General features: G+C 41.6%; 3 protein-coding genes across 4 annotated transcripts in view; 1 reads left to right on the top strand and 2 right to left on the bottom strand.

Annotated features, from left to right (window-relative positions):
• The window catches only part of bmf1 (BCL2 modifying factor 1), an 84,915-nt gene extending 79,919 nt beyond the window's left edge, over positions 1-4,996 (bottom strand). For both annotated transcript variants that reach the window (XM_079693780.1, XM_079693781.1), the window contains exons 1-2: positions 4,465-4,996; positions 3,419-3,485 (exon numbers count right to left, since the gene is read on the bottom strand). In XM_079693780.1, coding sequence (XP_079549906.1) covers positions 3,419-3,485; positions 4,465-4,794 — 397 coding nt within the window. In that variant the 5' untranslated portion in view covers positions 4,795-4,996. The remainder of the gene's footprint in view (positions 1-3,418; positions 3,486-4,464) is intronic.
• A 6,393-nt stretch (positions 4,997-11,389) lies between these two features.
• Positions 11,390-13,402, top strand: gchfr (GTP cyclohydrolase I feedback regulator). The gene is made up of 3 exons (XM_079640277.1): positions 11,390-11,589; positions 12,050-12,144; positions 12,735-13,402. Exons 1-3 carry the CDS (start codon positions 11,554-11,556, stop codon positions 12,862-12,864), a joined length of 261 nt encoding a protein of 86 aa, XP_079496403.1. The 5' UTR covers positions 11,390-11,553; the 3' UTR covers positions 12,865-13,402.
• Positions 13,403-15,459: 2,057 nt separating this feature from the next.
• The window catches only part of dnajc17 (DnaJ (Hsp40) homolog, subfamily C, member 17), a 32,587-nt gene continuing 29,621 nt past the window's right edge, over positions 15,460-18,425 (bottom strand). The window contains exon 11 of the mRNA XM_079693776.1: positions 15,460-16,044. Coding sequence (XP_079549902.1) covers positions 15,928-16,044 — 117 coding nt within the window. The 3' untranslated portion in view covers positions 15,460-15,927. The remainder of the gene's footprint in view (positions 16,045-18,425) is intronic.

Raw genomic sequence — 18,425 nt, 5'->3', positions numbered from 1 at the left:
AAGAATGTGACTTTCTGCCCTCAGCCCAATATATCATCTTGTAAAACCATAACATTCCCACTTCCCATTGAGCAGCCTTAATGCACCCAAGAACCCAGGAATCGTGTCAAATGGTCAGATTCCGGATGCATTCGCTTCATGGATCCAGACCGGGGACGCCAATTAACTTGTTATCTGTCACAACAAGACAATAAAATCACACTGCCAGAGGGTCATTTGTCGTCTTCCTGCACTGAAGTGGTGTTTTGCATGATTGCGGTGCTGGCTCGTTTTCTAATATTGTTTTCACTGATGCGTCTGGGGTTTGCGATATTGTTTGTACAGGATTTATACACGTCACCGGTACTTTCAATCACGGTTTATGATGTGAAGAATGCAGGGCATGAAGTACAGTATAGCGAGTGAACCCCATAAGACATGTGGGGCTGATCAGAGCCAGTACTACCATGAGCTCATAGTCACGTAATTGACTCGCATCGTCCTCCGTTTTCTTGCTTTCTTTGTTGTCGGGGCAAGTGAAGGTCGCAGCTATCGAAGTTTTCCTCTTTTACGGGATTATACTGTTGACTGTGATATTAAAGACCCACGATGCATCTGGATATTCTGTTTATCCAATTATTTTACCCGACCGGATATTTCGCAGACAGTCAGGCTCTTTTCAAGGATCTCCTGATTTATTAATGGAAAATCACGGGAGGGCTTTAAATTGGACAGAGTAATGTCTGCTTCTGTAGCTGACGCAGGCTCTTTAAGGATTTTAACAGTCCAAATAAATCACAAACACTTCAGCCGAGTTTAGCATTAGATAGCAAAGTAACTATGGCGACAAGTGAAGATAATCAGGAGACAATAATAGTGAGCATTTGATGTCAAAAACCTGATGTAGGCTAATGTATTTTAACAGTAAAAGTGTTCACATCAAAATATAACCAAAATGTATTGCTTAGTACAGAAAGGTCAATTTCAGTACTGTATATATTATATTGCTGAATGTAAAACAAGTGATGTAAAATGAATGATGCATTAATGTGTTCATCACTTTAGTGTTGTAGCTGATAATGGTGGAGCTCTATTTAATAACTGTATGTTTTTCTAGGGTAGTTAAACCTGTAATAATACATCAAAATGTATTTGTTTATTATGATTTGTATTTAGAATCTAAATCTGCAAAGTGACCACAAATATGTAGTTTAGTAGAAGAAGAAATTGCCATTAAATAGAAATACTTAGGTAACTGAGTACCGAGTTTCATTTTACCACTGTCTATATTCAGTGTCATTGTTTAAGTGTGTACTACTTTTTCGAGCTCACTTTATGTTAAAGTACAAACGCGGGGCAGCTTTTGTGCAGCCGCTGTTAACGTGTTAAACAAGCCTTCCCTTCACTCTTGCCAAGCTCATTGAAATAGTTGTTTTTCTAGAAGAAGTTCTACTGGACTTCATAAACAACAAACACATGCTGCCACATATAATACAAAAACATGATTAATAACCACAGGCCTGATGGGAATCATGATGTGACTCAGGCATGTCGGTATGAATGGATGCTGTCATTCCTCTCCGTCTCTCTTTCAGACTATTCATCAGTCTCGTTGTTTTATGCAAAAGTGCTGTGGTGATGCAATGAAACGGAATGTTCTCTTAGGGTTAGGACTTCTCAATGCACTGACATTATGTGTTCTGATCATCACTATTTGGCATTAGAATGTATTCAAGGCCCCAAGCCCTAACTTAACCCCAGACCAACAATCTCAGTGATTAAAACAGGGGTGTCCGAAAATGTTTCACTGATAGGAAAACTATACGAGGGGCTGGGCCACTCACTGGTGAGGTACATTTCCTCATAAATTAATTATAAGTAAGAAAAATCCATCAAATGTAGGTCGATTTTGCTTGATTTTGAATCTGCTTTAAGAAAAAAACAGCTTTCCATTATTAGGCTTTCATTTATTTTGTTTGAAAAAGTGTTGGCAGCTTTAATTGACAGAATTTATTTGAAAATTGGGCTTATTAAAACATTATTCTGTGTAATATATGTTTACATTTATATTTAAGAAGTACAATCTGAGACAAGCACAAGTTTCATGTGGGCCATATTCAATTATACTTTTAGAATTTGCTGCGGGCAAATCCACGGGCCGCAGTTGGCCCCCGGGCCATAGTTTGGCACCCCTGGATTAGGGCATAATGAAAAATAAAAATAATGCTTTAATCTAAAAAGATTATTAAAAAAAAAGCTACATTGTCTATAAAAAACTTTTTAGGAAAAAAGTGTATACAACTACTTGATAAGGTATTAAATGTAAGCCATAATTCATGTATAGTTTTAAATGAACCTTCAAGGCAATACATTTGTATCAGTTTCATTTAGGTACAGCTATTTCTCTTTTTTATGTAATAACAAATGTTTGACTTGAGGGGAGAGATGGAAATAAACACTTTTATGATCTGGCAATGAGAGGAAATAAAAGTTAATGAAAGAGCTGAAAAGTGGTGGTCGGGGTTCAGTCTTTAAAAAGGTATGTTCAGGATTTTAGAAAGCCTACTCGATTTCTGAGAGTCCTTTAACTCAGAGGTTTGGGGGGAAAGGCTAAAGTTAGGCTGCATGCCCTAAAGTTTGATGATTGAATAAATGTTGTCAAAAAGTAAATGTATCATTGCATCTGATTTTTTAATCCCAAATGTATAGCCACTGATTTGCTAATAAATCGCGGGGGAATTGAATATAAACATCTGTTTCTGGAGCTTTTTGGATGAACTAAAATGACTCCCTGTCAAGATAATACAAATTCAACAAAGAGGATAATTGCTCTGTCTATTTTTCTCTGGCTGACTACAGCATTCAGAGTAATCTTTTTCTGAGCACTGACAATTTGTCTTTCTAAATGCACATTACTGTGGTCAAACTCACTGGGATGCATTACAGATGATGACCGGGAATGCTGACCAACCAACTACATTGTGGATACCTTCAAACAGGCTTAAATCTCCTTTGTGTTTATTACGCATCATGTTGTTTCCTGTTACTAATAATCCAATCAGTCCCAGTTGTTCTGGCCCATAGACACATGCTCCTAGCACAAAATCAAGCTCCGAAACGAAGCGATGAGAGAAAAGACACAGTTTGTGAGAACGTGTCCTTCCAAACTTCTAATGACATTATTCTTAATCACTGAGAGAAAGTCTCCCTAAACAAACCCTTCCAGTATGCACAACCACTGAAACCGCATCCTGGTGTTTCTCAACAGAACGTTAACCTGGTGACAGCGCATGTAATGCCTCACAGCGATGCTCGTACCCCAGTGTTGTGTTGTGTAATTCCTAAAGCCAGCGGTATCATCCATCAGTGAGCGCAGCATGAATTAGTGGGAAGAGAGGTGAGGTGGGGTGAAAAAGGAGAGACAAAGAGAATGAATAACCTTGCTGAGGCTGTTGGGTAATATCTCCACGGCTTGAAGGCACCTTATGTAAGCTGCTGGGTGTAATCTGGAAAACAGCAAAAACAAAAGGAGGTCAATGATGTATCTTCGTGCAGAGGAGGGACTGTGAAGCTCCTCAGAGGGGAACTACAGATGTAGATACACACGAGCATAAATGCAAAAGTCTGGAGATGAGAGACATGGCTCTGCAACACGGTGATTCATCAAAATTAAGCAGATGTAAACCTATACACAGTGTAACCCTAACACCCAATCTATCAGAAAGCTGTCTCCGCTCTCCCATAGTTTAAATGCTGAATAATGGAATATTACTCCAGCATACACCTCCAGTAAATCATCATACTGTATACACACACTGCCTGCTGTATCATTCATTCCTGTTCAGTCCACTCTCAGTGATTTAAAGCGATTGCTTTAGCAGCGCAGGGCTTCACCCACACACATTCACAGCAAGTCAATCCGTCAGACGCATTTATCGTACAGAGCTTGATGCTGTGTGTGGGATTTCTAAGGCATTGGGCATTTCAAATGGTGTTGATTAAAAAATGATATGAGTTTGTCATTTGAATTCCGTGCGATAAGTTTTGCCCCAAAAACAATAAAAAATACATATTTTCCTACGAGAGATGTCTGCCTTCTGTCCGATATAATGGAACATGAGGGCCAAAAAATATATTTGATAATCACTAGTCATGTTTCTTTCCAGAAATCATGACATATAATATAAGTATATTATAATGACTACGAAGAATTCTGCAGTATTTTTTTGTAGATATTGCTTTTTCGTGGTGTCAATTTTTAAGGGCTCTGCATAACAGCTGTTATGATAATTAGATGGTATGGTAATACCACTTTCTTGACTATAGCGTAGAAAAAATACATGTTAATGAAGTTGTTTTTTCTTTCTTTATATTACACTAGTAGCTCTTTGATGGCAGCGTTCCTGCATCAGGACATCACACTTTAGCTGAGAAGGCAAAGGCAAAGGCCTCGTCAAAAGATCAAACTGCTTCCCGTGGACCCACCAGGGATGTGCTCCACTGTCCCCACAGATCAGAGAACAGGTGACCCTTCACTCCAATAACCAGCAGCAGATGAGCCGGTGCAGGAAGACACGGCAGGAGTCCAGGAAGTGGCTCGGGTAGGAACATGTTTGGAGAGAGTGTTCTTTTGGGCAGGAGGGGGGTCTCTGGTTTATTTTTGGGGCCTTGGCGACATCCCTGCTGTTTTCCTGTTTTCTTTCCTTTAGTAGGTCTCAGGTTAGCGGGGACAGATAAAACAGGGGAAAGGAGACACATTCCAGAGGAGCACACGTTTCTTTTTTCACACCGCAAAGGATTCAAATGGAAGCGCATTCATCTGATGGACTTCTAAAAAAGCCTGAACACTAGTTCAACAATAAACAAGTCGTTTTTTTTCCAAAGGGGAAAGCAATGGGTCGGCATTCACTCAGTTAAATGTCCAGTTTGAAATGACCAATATGTAGATGTGGGAAAATCCAAGAGACAGCTACACAAATGATAATGATATTTGAAGCCAGTAGGTGGCCATCTTGTGAGCAACCCTCACCAAGCACCTGTGTCCCACTGAATGGAGGGTTACAGATGACATGCTCTGGGTCATTTCAGAGGGCTGTAATGATGCCGTCACTTGACTGTAAACAAAAATGCATTATCACAAGGCAGAGCAGTGTCAAATGTATCAGAAATATATCATAAAACAGAACAAAATAAAAATGGTTCACCACTATGGAGAGGATCGGAACCATGATTGTGCATCTCTGAAGGAGCTGCTCTGATTCATGTCTGCTAACCATCACAATATCAAGCTGCTATGATGCTTTAAAGTACCCCTTACAACTAAGCATGACATGCAAACCCAAGCTGAATGTCTGTGCCTTCCTCTGGCATCAGTGGGACATTACATTCATATTGCTGATTTTATCAAAGTCTTCACCATTGTTGTTTGCCTTCGGTCTATGTCTTTCATTTCCCCCCTCAGTTACTGCACTGATCCAAAATGATTATTGTTGCGCTGAGGAGGAAATTAATAAATCCCCGAGGAGGAAATAAGAGCTCCAGACAGTGTTGGTTCAGTGAAATACATGCATGCACATACAGTAAATGTACTTGTTATAGCATGTGTCACGTAAAGTGTATCCTTGTAAAAGTGTAATGCTTTAAAATTGTGTATTTATTTGCAAAAAGCCAATTTGGCCAGGAATAAAAGGAAAATGTTTCATGCATTTGGATAACTGTAGTACTCTCGTTTTGTAAACTAAAGCCTTATGATAGACTCTTGACTAACAAACAACTTAACATCCATGTGCAGGTGAAACACAATATCTGCTTTTCTTCAGAACAATAAAGATTTTACAGGGGATTTTTGTATTGAGCACTTCTGAATATTAACCCTCCTTTTTTGCACAAAATCAGATTAAACAAAAAACTCACACATTAGTCATTCGGGACAAAAATGTCCACTTCCAAAAACTGCTCTAAAATGACAACAGATTAATATATTTTTTTAACTTTTTGGGGTTAAATCTTTCAATCAACTTCAGTCCTGATCAAAAATACCAACCATTACATTATTTGCGGGATTTTTAACCCTTTAACTGCCAATTTGAAAACATGAATTAGCGTTTTCTATGAAAAACATGCACAAAAAGGCAGTTATTTTCTATATAAAAAATATTGGGGGGGGGTCGGCTTTTTTTATCACAGTCTTGGATATTTCAAAGATTAGAATTAAGCAATAGCTCACGACAGGCCGTGGTATATGCTCATTATATCACAGCTAAGGGGCGTGGTTCGGCCCGACGCGAAGCGGAGGGTCGACAAGCGGAGGGTCGACTGAAAAGCAATTCATACTGGAACAAGAAAGCAGCGGAGAAGTAACGGGGCAGAAACCCTCCTTTTTACGCAGCGGTCCAGACATAGACATCAAACGGCAAAACATATTCAGTGTGCAGTTCCTTTGGCATTAGGGCAGGGATATCTAGATACTTTCCAAGGTTTGACATAATGAATTGTGCTACTTTTAAAGCAAGCAACAATGTTTTCAAATCTGTAATGAAAGAGGTCCGCAAAAACACTATCGACCAATCAGATTGCTTGATTTGACTTGTCAGTTTTATAAATATATTTGCATTTCTTCAGTTACGAAACAAACTTACAAAGCCTAAGATGGAAACATTTAAGATTAACTTCGACCTCCGGGGGGTCTTACTATGGAGGAGTGGATTGAGCAGTGCCTATCTCAAGAAAGCACCTAAACGACGACATCCAGAGCTACGTGAAGAGCAGGTAGACCAACTGGAAAAGTAGCACCATTCCAAAGCTTTCTGATGCGGGTCTTGAAACAAAGCAGAGAAATTATGACCGTTAGTGGCCACAGGCTGAGAAAGCTCTCTCCAAAGCTACTGGAAGCCCAATATCTGGGACCGGAGAAAGTGGAGAAATATTCTCGCCACGCCAAGCAACAGCCTAGAACAACCTCAACCTATAGACAAGTTTACGCGACAAACCACGGGTAGCGCCATAACCCTACACAAATGCACTTCATTTCCGCCGGAAGTCTTTTGCACAGCGTCTGTCGGTGTAAACCGGTGTAAACAGTCAGACGGGCACTGGTGTAAACACAGCGATTTCGATGCTGACAGTAATGCTAGCTTGGGAACACGATTCTACTCCTTTGACTGGAGATGGCGTTACTCTCCCCCACCCGAATTCAGTGCAAAACTGGGAGGATAACATGACGACGTGGCCCAGCATAACGTACAGCAAAATTTGCTCCTACTTCGTTCAATCCATGGCAATAGATGGAAAAGCAATGGACAGTCTGAAGGCTACGGTACGTCTACACTACAGGCATCAAAAAATGCTTTCAACGCTTCGCCCATTCACTTGAATGGGGTGACGTAGAAGATTTTGAATCTTCGCCGAACTGCATTGTGGGGAGCATGGCATGGCTTTGCAAGCATCACGAGCATCTATCGGCATCAAAAGTTGAACAATGTTCAACTTTTGAGGCTCGATGCTTGGCATCAGCCAATCAAATTCCGTTTATGCAAATCCCGCCAGTGCAAGCTCAGCCAATCCAACCGCGTGCAAGCTGGGAGAGCCAGACCGCAGTTCATTTCCTCATATTCCAAACGAGATATTACGGTAGCAAATCACCCGGTTCTTTACGACCGGAACTATTTACCGGGATACAAACCGGAGGAACCAGGCATGGAGGGAGGTGGCAGAGACAGTGGGTGAAACTGATAGTTTTTTCGCCTGTTTGGAGAGTTTATATCCAGTTTACTTCGTTTTAACATTGCTATTGCTCTGTATGTCGGGGGCGGGAGATTCATGTGATTGGTTGCTCGCAAAAAATCGCCAAGCTTCAGACACGCCCAGCTTCAAGATTTTTTCATGCCTGTAGTGTAGATGGGCCGTTGGCTGCGCACATTCTACTTTGCCCACATGCTCCCGAAATTTTTTGACGATTTTGTTGAGGGAAGGTTACAGTTCTGCAGTAAATATCTCAGCATTTTAAAACCAAAATAAACTGCCTTATTTAGGTCATGCCCACAGGAGCCAACAGTTGTCTGTTGTTTACATAATGCACAATTTACATGATCTCTTTATGCTGTGCAATATATCATATGTGCCTGTACTGTTCGAGTGAAAATAAAGTTTGATGTAATTTAATTTCATTATTGCACTGTTATTGCATTATTGCATTTCATATGTTCCTTAGAGTGCTACAATTTCTTTTAACACAGTTCATCATTCATATTAAGCTCATACTGTACATAAATAACACTGAATTAATTAATTGTTGAGAGGAAACTAAAGAAATGGCTTCAACAAGAAAGATCACATGTTTAATCCTAACAGGTATTACAAATTAAAATATAAAAGCAGCCCACACAATTACATCACTATGAAAATATTCATATATAATATTAAAAAATACAATGCATGCAGTATTTGTTGTGTTTATCTGTATTTAATGAACAACATGGCTGGGTGCTGGTTTGTGGTCGTAGCACTCTCTATCTAACCACTCGTTCAGGTGCTTTCTCGAGTGATTGCAACCAACTACCGCACACGTAGTTCCCGAACCACTTTTCTTCATGTTGTAATTGTTATATCCTCTTTGTCTCTGCGATATCAGTGCTTTGTCGGCACAACGGAGCTAGCTAGCAAAACAAACCCAGTCCGCCAAAACGGAAGTGCATTGCATCGAAGGGAGGAGTTCAGGATGTAGAGCGGAAACGGCTCAATAACTTGTGTATACAAGTGACCACGTAAGCCATGCTACTGATGCTGGACAGTTTTTCAGTGGCTGCACAATAAACAGCAACATACACATTAATGTAAATAAACAACCAAATAATGGTCTACCTGCTCTTCACGTAGCTCTGCATGTCGTAGTTTAGGTGCTTTTTTTTCTGGAGATAGGCACTGCTCAATCCACTCCTCAATACTATAGTAAGACCCCCCCCGGAGGTCGAAGTTAATCTTAAATGTTTCCATTTTATGCTTTGTAAGTTTGTTTCGTAACGGAAGAAATTTAAATATATTTATAAAACTGACAAGTCAAAATCAAGCAATCTGATTGGTCGATAGCGTTTTTGCGGACCTCTTTGATTACAGATTTGAAAACATCGTTGCTTGCTTTAAAAGTAGCACAATACATTATGTTAAACCGTCAAAAGTATCTAGATATCCCTGCCCTAATGCCAAAGGAACTGCACACTGAATATGTTTTGCCGTTTGATGTCTATGTCTGGACCGCTGCGTCAAAAAGGAGGGCTTCTGCCCCGTTACTTCTCCGCTGCTTTCTTGTTCCAGCCCAACGGTATACTGTTTTTCTCAGACGCGGAGGGATACTGACTTGTTGTGAAAAGTAATTTACAATTCTACCCGTGGTATACGCTCAGTATATCACGGCTAAGAACCAATCAGATTGCTTGATTTGACTTGTCCGTTTTATAAACAACATTTATTTTGGTGGATTATTAGTTTTTGCACAGAATCAGATTAAACAAAAAACTCACATTAGCCACTCACGGACAAAAATGTCCCATTCACTCCCATTATAACCACATCTTTTGATCTCTCCGCCATACCGGTATATAATCATGCATTTTGTAATGTCAGGGTTTTATTTTGGAGGAAAATAGTTCAATTTGTCCTTTTTACTGTATATCACCAGATGTGACATTTTACCATTGAATTACATGCTTGTAATTTCTTGGTTTCTTTGCCTGTTGTATAATGGGGCCCTGACAGCCATTGGAATGTATGCAACTCATATGATGTAGGTGTGTTGGTATGGATGTGGAAGAGTGGTATCAGCTGAGAAATGTGTGTGTTTGTCTGTGTGTGTGTGTGTGTGTGTGTGTGTGTGTGTGTGTGTGTGTGTGTGTGTGTGTGTGTGTGTGTGTGTGTGTGTGTGTGTGTGTGTGTGTGTGTGTGTGTGTGTGTGTGTGTGTGTGTGTGTGTGTGTGTGTGTGTGTGTGTGTACAGACAACAACATACAGTAGATTTGGTTTACAGCAAGTCGCAGTTTTCGCCTCATATCGCTTTCTTTCTCTCTCTCTCTTTTTCTCTCACTCCCTTATTCCCAAACTCATACACAATTGGACATATTAAACCTCCTTATACCTTGTGTGTGAGTGATTGTGTGTGAGAATGAGACAGGAGTAAGTGTGCTCTCATGGCGTTTTGTTTTTCATTTGTGCTGTTTCATGTGTCTTAGAGGTAAACAGATGTATGATCCTGACCCAGCTTGACCTCGATGTTTTGAATTGTTTGGAACTTCAAAGTTCTTTGATAATGTCTCTTTAGCAAACAGACATACACAGCGATACATACACTCCTTCAAGTAAATAAAAACACCTGGCTGCAAAGCCAAAGCTTCAAATATGTGTAGTTTGGCTGGCTGGTCATTTAATTCCTGTGATACGCAACAACCAGTAAGATGAAGAGGCGCTTCTCTGTGGGACAAGAGGTCTCATGCAGCCCGTAACTTCAGCTGCAGGACTCATCCTCTGAAACAGAAACACCCTGAGAAGGAGAATCTGGTGTGGATCTGCCTGAACTGTGCTTGAAAGGAGTCAGCACAAAGATAAAATACTAGCTTTTTGTTTAATCTTTAATAATCCACCAAAATAAATGCTGTAGCTAATCTTTGACATATCCAAGACTGTGATAAAAAAAAGCCGACCCCCCAACATTTATTATTTGGAAAATAACTGCCTTTTTGTGCATGTTTTTCATAGAAAACGCAAATTCATGTTTTCAAACTGGCTGTTAAAGGGTTAAAATCCTGAACATTATTTGGTATTTTTGATCAGGACTGAAGTTGATTGAAAGATTTAACCCCAAAAAGTTTTTAAAAATATTAATCTGTAATCATTTTATAGCAGTTTTTGGAAGTGGACATTTTTGTCCCAAATGACTAATGTGTGAGTTTTTTGTTTAATCTAATGTTGTGCAAAAACTAATAATGCAAAAAATCAATTTTGTTGCTAATCTTTGACATATCCAAGACTGTGATAAAAAAAAAGAGCCAGTCCCCAGATATTTATTTTATGGAAACTCATTTTCTCTGTTTTTATCATGAAAAACAACAGCGGTTTCATTTATTCAAAATGGCATTTAAAGGGTTAAAATCCTGAAAATTATTACATTTTTGGTATTTTTGATTAGGGCGGAAGTTGCTTTAAAGATTGAACGCAAAAACGTTGTGAAAAAAACCTTTTAATATAATGTTTTTATCAAAGTCTTTTGCAGTGGACATTTTTGTCCCAAATGACTAAATGTGCGTAGTCCAATCGAATGATACCGGAGGGTTAAACTTTGCCAACATTTATCATGTCAACAAACAACTTATCGCATCAGTTGAGCAATACTTTAGTTTTAGGCACTGACAGAGCGAGCGCTGCTGTTAACAGATGCTGAGGGAAGCAGGGCTGTGATTGGACCGTCGCGGTGGGTGTTTCCGCATTCCGCGCAGAGCTGTCGGCTGAAGCTGGAGCGAGGACCGTCGCGTGAAGAAAGCCTTCTCCAGTGATTCCCAGAGGAATAGCGGTCCATCGCCCGGAAGCAGACATGCCTTACATGTTCATCAGTACGCAGATCAGACTGGTGTGTATCTCGCATCTGTAAAATGACTCGTGTCGTTATTTTAGATTTGTTTATTTTGCAGAGAAATGTAGCGCTAATCAATCAGGGTGTATATAGTTATGCATTCGTCTGTTCCGTTCTGCAAACAACAAACAGTCAAGACTACAAGCTGAGCAAGCACCGTGCGTATGGTTGTGTTATTTTCTGCCATGGTGCCCTAAATGAAAAACACATGTTGCCCAGGGTTCGGCCTCTTGTTGCGCATGTTCATGTTGTTGTCTGCAAGACTCGAGCAGCCTAATTCTAAATCCTCTGAGAATCTGATGATCTATTTTTAGTCCGTCCATTTATTAGAGATTATGATCTGCACCTGCCAGAGGGCTGCAGGTGCACCAAGAGCTGCACAAACAACTGATATTGTTTTAGCAAAGCAAAATGTTTCTCAATCTGCACAGTTAATGTTGTTGAATTATTCTTACAGGAGACTGGTTCAACTAACGTGGGGGATGAATATTCGGATCCAGCTCTCATGAACTACCTGGGAGCAAGGAAAACGACCATGCTGGGAAACAATTTGTGAGTATTTTAATGGGTTGACACGATGTAAAAATGGCAGGTAACTAGTACATTGGGTAAGATCTGAAGATAGAAAGTAAGCAATGAGATTTGCAGGCATTGTTTGTCTTACAAAAGCACCAAAAGGGTGGAGTATTTTGATTCTATGACAATTTCTCCTCTAACATCCCACAAACAGGAAATGAGAACTCTAACGGAACTCCCAGGGATACTGTGGATGTACTCACACTGGGCTATATTTCCATATTTAGGCACTTAACACTAATTTTGGCAGTTAACGGGTACATATTGGCGACAGAGCTGAGATCAGGTCACATGAAGGAGAAAAAAAACCTCCCAATGTCGTTGAGGAAGGCTGCTGCTTTGCAGATTTAGAGTAAATCATTCAAGCTGATAGAATGAAGATCAGGGAAATGTTGTCATTGGCAATCTGATTCAAATAATGCTGGGAAATGAACCAAGGTGTGGAAGGAAGTGAACAAGCATCAGAACAATTAACACTGTTCTACTTTCCAAGCGAAGTTTACTAAAAGACAGAGAAATCCCACATCTGTGAAAAGTAGAATGACTTTGTGTTTATGCTCATTTAGTGCCGAGTACCATGTGGACGACCCGCCTCGCCTGGTGTTGGACAAACTGGAGAAGATGGGGTTCCGCGTGCAGGCCATGACGGGGGTGGGACAGACGCTGGTGTGGTGCCTGCACAAGGAGACGGAGTGATCGGTCATGGTGCGAGGGTTGGCTGTATCATAATGCCTCCAGAAGAACGAATGTGAAGAACTTATTTTTTAAACGTTGGCTCTACATTGAACACGACGACAGCTCAAAATCAGCCTTCTGTCAAGTGAAAATAAAGTCCTAAAAATAAGATCATCTCAGACGTAAGGTTTCAGATGACCTTAAAGAGGTGAATAATTTCCGGGTAAAACTAAACTACATTCCAGACCTTTTGCCTATTGTTTGCTGTCTACTACTGGTGACCAAATGGGATTGTTAGGGAGTTTAAGTGTTTGCTAAATCATATGGCAGTACAACTTAATAAAGCATGTCTCTAATTTATGCCTGTACAAAAGACCTCACCCAGTTCTCCCTGTTTTCTGTCCAATAAATTAAACCCTACTCCAGATAGAGTATTATACTTGCAGCACTGTGTAAATATGTTTTTGTAAGTTTATCATATGCTTATGATTAAAATGATGTAATGATGCACATTGATTGTAAACTCATGAATAAAAGAAAACAATCCTGTTGCAAAGGATACATGCCTCTGACGATAATTTAGACATGAGATAAAAAGTGATGCTCTCGTTGTGAGCTATCGCCGCTCTGTGACACCTTACAGGGATGCTTCATGCCCAAAGATGAGGCACTAGCTCTGCAGCGAAACACACAGTGTGGGTTATTCAGCTAGTGGGAGCCAGATATCTCTGGGTGGTTTCAGTACAGCCCCCAGGTCTGATAGCATATGTCTGTGGCCAGCCCGGATCAATAACCCCCAAACCAGAAACTCTGCCAGTCAAACTCTTAACAGTCCTGCTGCCTCACACATGACTTAGCTTCAACTTCCGCAATGAAGATCAAAAATGTTCTGGTGCTTCCCAGTTGTGTGACGGCGGAGAATCCAGATGCTGTGTGCAGATGCCGGCGTGACAGCCTCGACAATATGAGGGAAAACGGAGCAGAAGGAGATGCTGTGAAGATTCCCAGGCTGTGCTGTAATTGTTGATAGGACGGAGCACACACCAGGCTCATCCTCCCATCCTGCTTTGCATGCAGCACAAGCCACTGTGGGCTCAGGGCAGGGTTGGTGGTGAATGTGTTTCCTGTAATTGTATTTCCTCTGCTGTCATTTGGACAGAGTTTGTGTGTTTCTGGGATTTCTTTTCATATTGCCTAGATTTGAAAAAGACCACGCATAAACAAAACCATGTGATGAGGGGATTTTGCAGGAGGAGAGGAGCAGATGTCTCCGACCACACTGCTCCACAGCTGGACATTGTGTAACACAGCCATGGTGAGGCAGAACAGGAGTGGTGGGAAGATGAATAGCTGGGTTAGATCGGTGCAAAAAAAGCTGCCATATGGCCCCCTAAATAACACAATGACAAGAGAAAGCGCAGCCACACAGGCCCAACAAATACAGACACGGCATTACAACATAGTCCCCCGAGGGACAGGAAAATAAGACTATTTGGACGGATAGTTGTTCCACAGGCAGAAGACCGAAACTGGGGGTGACCGCAACAGTTTGGCACTGAAACGTCTGACTCAATGTGGGTCACAGAGCGGTAGAGTGTCACTGCGGAGAGTATAAATAAGCAATATAGAGTATCTTCTTGGTATCGGTTACGTAAGCCTATTATGGAACAGCGTATAAATGAATAACTTAACTTAGAGAAAATATCATAGGAAAGGAACAGTTTTTGAAGCAAGAGGCATATTTTCAATTCAATCTGTTCATTGGACTTGTACGAAGTGAAGACACCAAGGACCTTACATTTTTCTGCAATAATATGCATGATGGAAAAATGGATGCTCATGTTCTGCTTATGATTCCTGTAGCCGTTATCACACGGTAGAATTTCAGAGATCATTCCAGGATTCATAACGAAAAGCTTTTCAGTGATTAAAGCAATGGCTCTTTGCTGAGTTAGATGAGAAGATCGATACTACTCTCATGGTTGTCCTTTCGATTTGAATCCTGAGCCCACATGTGGTTGTGTGTGGGGGGGGTGGTTATGTGCCAGACAATTGCTTGGCCGAGAGCAGTGACTTCTCTGGTAGTTGCCTTTCAACCTCACGGTGACAAGACTCCAGAAAAACCACCTTTCCCTGCCAAGAAAGAGTTCAGCACCTCACCGCGTGTACAATGTGTTGTTTGGATTGTGTGGTTTTGGGACAGATTAAACAAACTAAACTTATTTTCTTTCTGACTGTCAAACGGACCTGAGCGAGGTGTCTGATGGGAGGCGTGGGTTCTGCGTTGGTGTTCGGATCAGGGGGGTCACAGGTTCAAACCCCACTGCAGTCAGCATGTGGTTGTGTCCCTGAGACACTTCACTCCACATTGCTCCTGTGGGGAGTGCCCACAGTATTGAGTATGTAAGTCGCTTTGGATAAAAGCGTCTAGTAAGTGACATGTAATGTAATGTTTCTCCATGCTTGCAGGTTTTTAAGTTAAACGTAATGTCTTGTAGTGTGTTAAGCTTCATTGGAATGTATTACTTTTATGACTAGAAAGAATATCCCCACAATCTTTAGAAAAACAAATATGAGTATGTGGAGGTTTAATGGAATACATTTAAATGAAACATCTGTTTATCTCAGTTTATTGCAGCAAAGTCAACAGAATAGATTTTGTAACCATCTGAAACAGATGGAACCGCAAACGCAACACATGCTGCAGGCTTGTACTCTTTATTTTGAACAAAAAGACCAATTTACAATTAAAATATATACACGCAATAGTGTGCAGTACTGAGTCCTCCCTGCAGCCTGAGCATTATGATCCTACCTCTGGGTCACCACTGCAGCAGCTCTTACTTCTTCTCTACTCTGTCTCTCTGTCATCCTACGTTCTTATCAAAGGAAAAAAACATGACACGTCGATTAGAACCACAGCTTTTAAAATGTTGATTTTTAGTCATTAAAAATATTTATTTTTTAACATATTCTATTACATACAAAAAACAAAAACAAAATAATTAAAAAGGCTTTATGAAACTAAAGCCTAAAACAAGTATTGATGGATTTGTTGCAGGCTGGTTCCGAGCTGTGCCGTGACTAGGCTTCATCATCGTCTTCCTTCTGCATTTGTTCTATGAGCTTCTGTCGCTCAGCCGCCTGTCTCATCTTCATCATCACCACGCTCTCATAGTCGCGCTCATTTGACAGTTGACCCTGTAGAAGGGAGACAGAGGGAGGGGGGGGTTATTATACCATGGAAAATGTAATAAAGAGCACATTTCATCTGAAAGAACACATTATCGTCAACATTGGATTCCTTTCTGTCTGTGAATTCAGACACAATGAGGCGGTGATGTAACAATTGTAGTCTAAGCATTCATGGTGTTATAGGATAAATATTGATTTGTTGTCTCTGAGCCAAAGCAGAGAAAACCCAGAAGACATGACATCAACTGTGTTCAAAGGGTGTGTAGAACTGCCCATGTGTAAATTGATCAACGAGTGTACACTTTGCGCAGTAGCCCTTTAATCAATATTTAAAGAACATTTCCATTGATGCATTTCACTGGAAGGGAATCAGAGAAAAGTGAAACATTCCTGTATTTTATATCATGACAACATCGACTCGGGGCAGCACACGAATGACACCACTGTCACCGTCTGCTGTCTGTTTGCTTTCACGACAGGGTCTGTGGGCGCCCGGCGGAGGAGAGGGCGGCTCGATGGATGCTCTCATCTCTGTAACCATCGCCATGACGGCAGGGTGAACATGTATGAGACAGCAGCCCGCAGAGTAACTGTGACAGTGTAATTCCGCTGCCTGAGGTCATTAAACCCCAAAATGAGGGCTTGGATTAAGCCTGGCAGTCGCCCGGCCTCTTACTGTGTTTGTGTGATTTCTTTGAAGGGCCTCAGTTTGGCCGACGATGGCGACGGATTATCTTACTCTGGGGGGGGGGGGGGGGGGGAGGAATCGGAGAGGGCAGCCACTGGCTAATGGCTAATCAAGCAGGGTGGAACACCAGACGTCTTACACACAAACACACAGGTCACGATCTATGCGGTAACACATCCATAAACAAGACAGATGGACTCTTTTTTAAATATGCACCTAGGAATGATGCATCAAAAACATAAACATACACACTCACAGAGGCCATCGTTCCTAATTTTAAAGTGGAGGGAGGCCATGTGTCCACAGAGTAGGCCATTGTTTTGGAGGATTATATCCATGAAGTCTGCACGGCCAAGGAAGTGTCTCTTTAACAAGACAGTGGGAGAGAGAGTGAGTGTGTGCATGAAGGACTGAAGGAGCGATTTGAGCAGGAGAGGTAGGTTCCTGTCAGTGCGCTAGCCGAGCATCTGGAAAACATCACGGGGACTCCAGCATCTATGTGCTGAGAGAAAGAGGGTAAGTATGGAGGAAGAAGAGAGGAGAGGGTCGGTGAGGGGAAGTTACACACACACACCCCCCCCCCACTCCACCCCTGGATTGAGGAAAGCTGCGATTATCATTCCAGTAATGTGAGCTCAAGCCCTTGTCTGACACGTAACTCTGAAATATCACGCGAGCACCATTAGGTAAATAAACAAGTCTTGCATCTTCCAATTAAACAAAAACACAAGCAAATATACATGCAAGCCGCTGAGCTCTTTTTCAGGAGTTCCACTCTGCCCTGCCCTCTACTGGCCGCTACGCTGAAGTGCAGGGGGAGAAATGTCATGATTGGTCACTGACCTACTCTCTTCCCGATGTGGTCAAGGGCGGCTTGTACCATGCTGATGACTTAAGGGGGATTCTGAGCATTAGCAGGTGCTTTATGGGCAGCGTGACACATCTCTTCTCAGGATGAGGCCCGTTTCCTTGCCTGAGGTGTTGTTAGTTTATGTACATGTTTAGCCACTGCATCACCCTATAACTAAACACTTGGTTGTGTACGTATATGTGCGTGTTGCAGTAACACTGGGGCCCAGGGTGAGGAGGAAACCGCAGAACACAAACAATGGGCCCCCCTTACAAAGCCAGGAGAGCGGGGCACAAGGCCACCACAGAGGTAGGATAGTAGTAAAACACACACACGCACACTAACAAGCTGAGGATTAGCTGTGTGTGACATCAGCGCATGGCCAGGCCTCCAACCAGCACACCCCAGCCTGACCCCGGGCCAGAAATGACATCACGAATACCACCAGTGCTGTGAGTCAGGCAGTGTAACACACACACACACACACACACACACTCTCTCTCTCACACTCCTTCCCACACACAGCAGGAGGCATCTCTCAGCGCAGGTGGCCACTGTGTTCCCCCGGCACGAGTTGTCAGATCAGCTGCACATTACACCATTCCTCAATGTGTGTTTGGGTGAGATGTGTGTGTGAGAGTGGAAGCGTGTGAGCACGAGTCAATGTGTACTTGAGGAAAAAAGTGTGTGTGAATGCCCTAGAGAAGGGACGAGTGTGGACTAGGGTGGATGTAAGATATCGCTATCAGTACAAAAAAGAAAAAGGAAACGTTTTTCTGTCAACTCTTACTAGCATGAGAAGGAGTTTCTGACTCTAAAAGTAGTTTTTACGGAAAAACATATATATAT

This window comes from Notothenia rossii, assembly GCF_949606895.1.
Source record: "Notothenia rossii genome assembly, chromosome: 7".
Lineage (NCBI taxonomy): Eukaryota > Metazoa > Chordata > Actinopteri > Perciformes > Nototheniidae > Notothenia > Notothenia rossii.
This window is presented reverse-complemented; position numbering and strand designations above follow the sequence as displayed.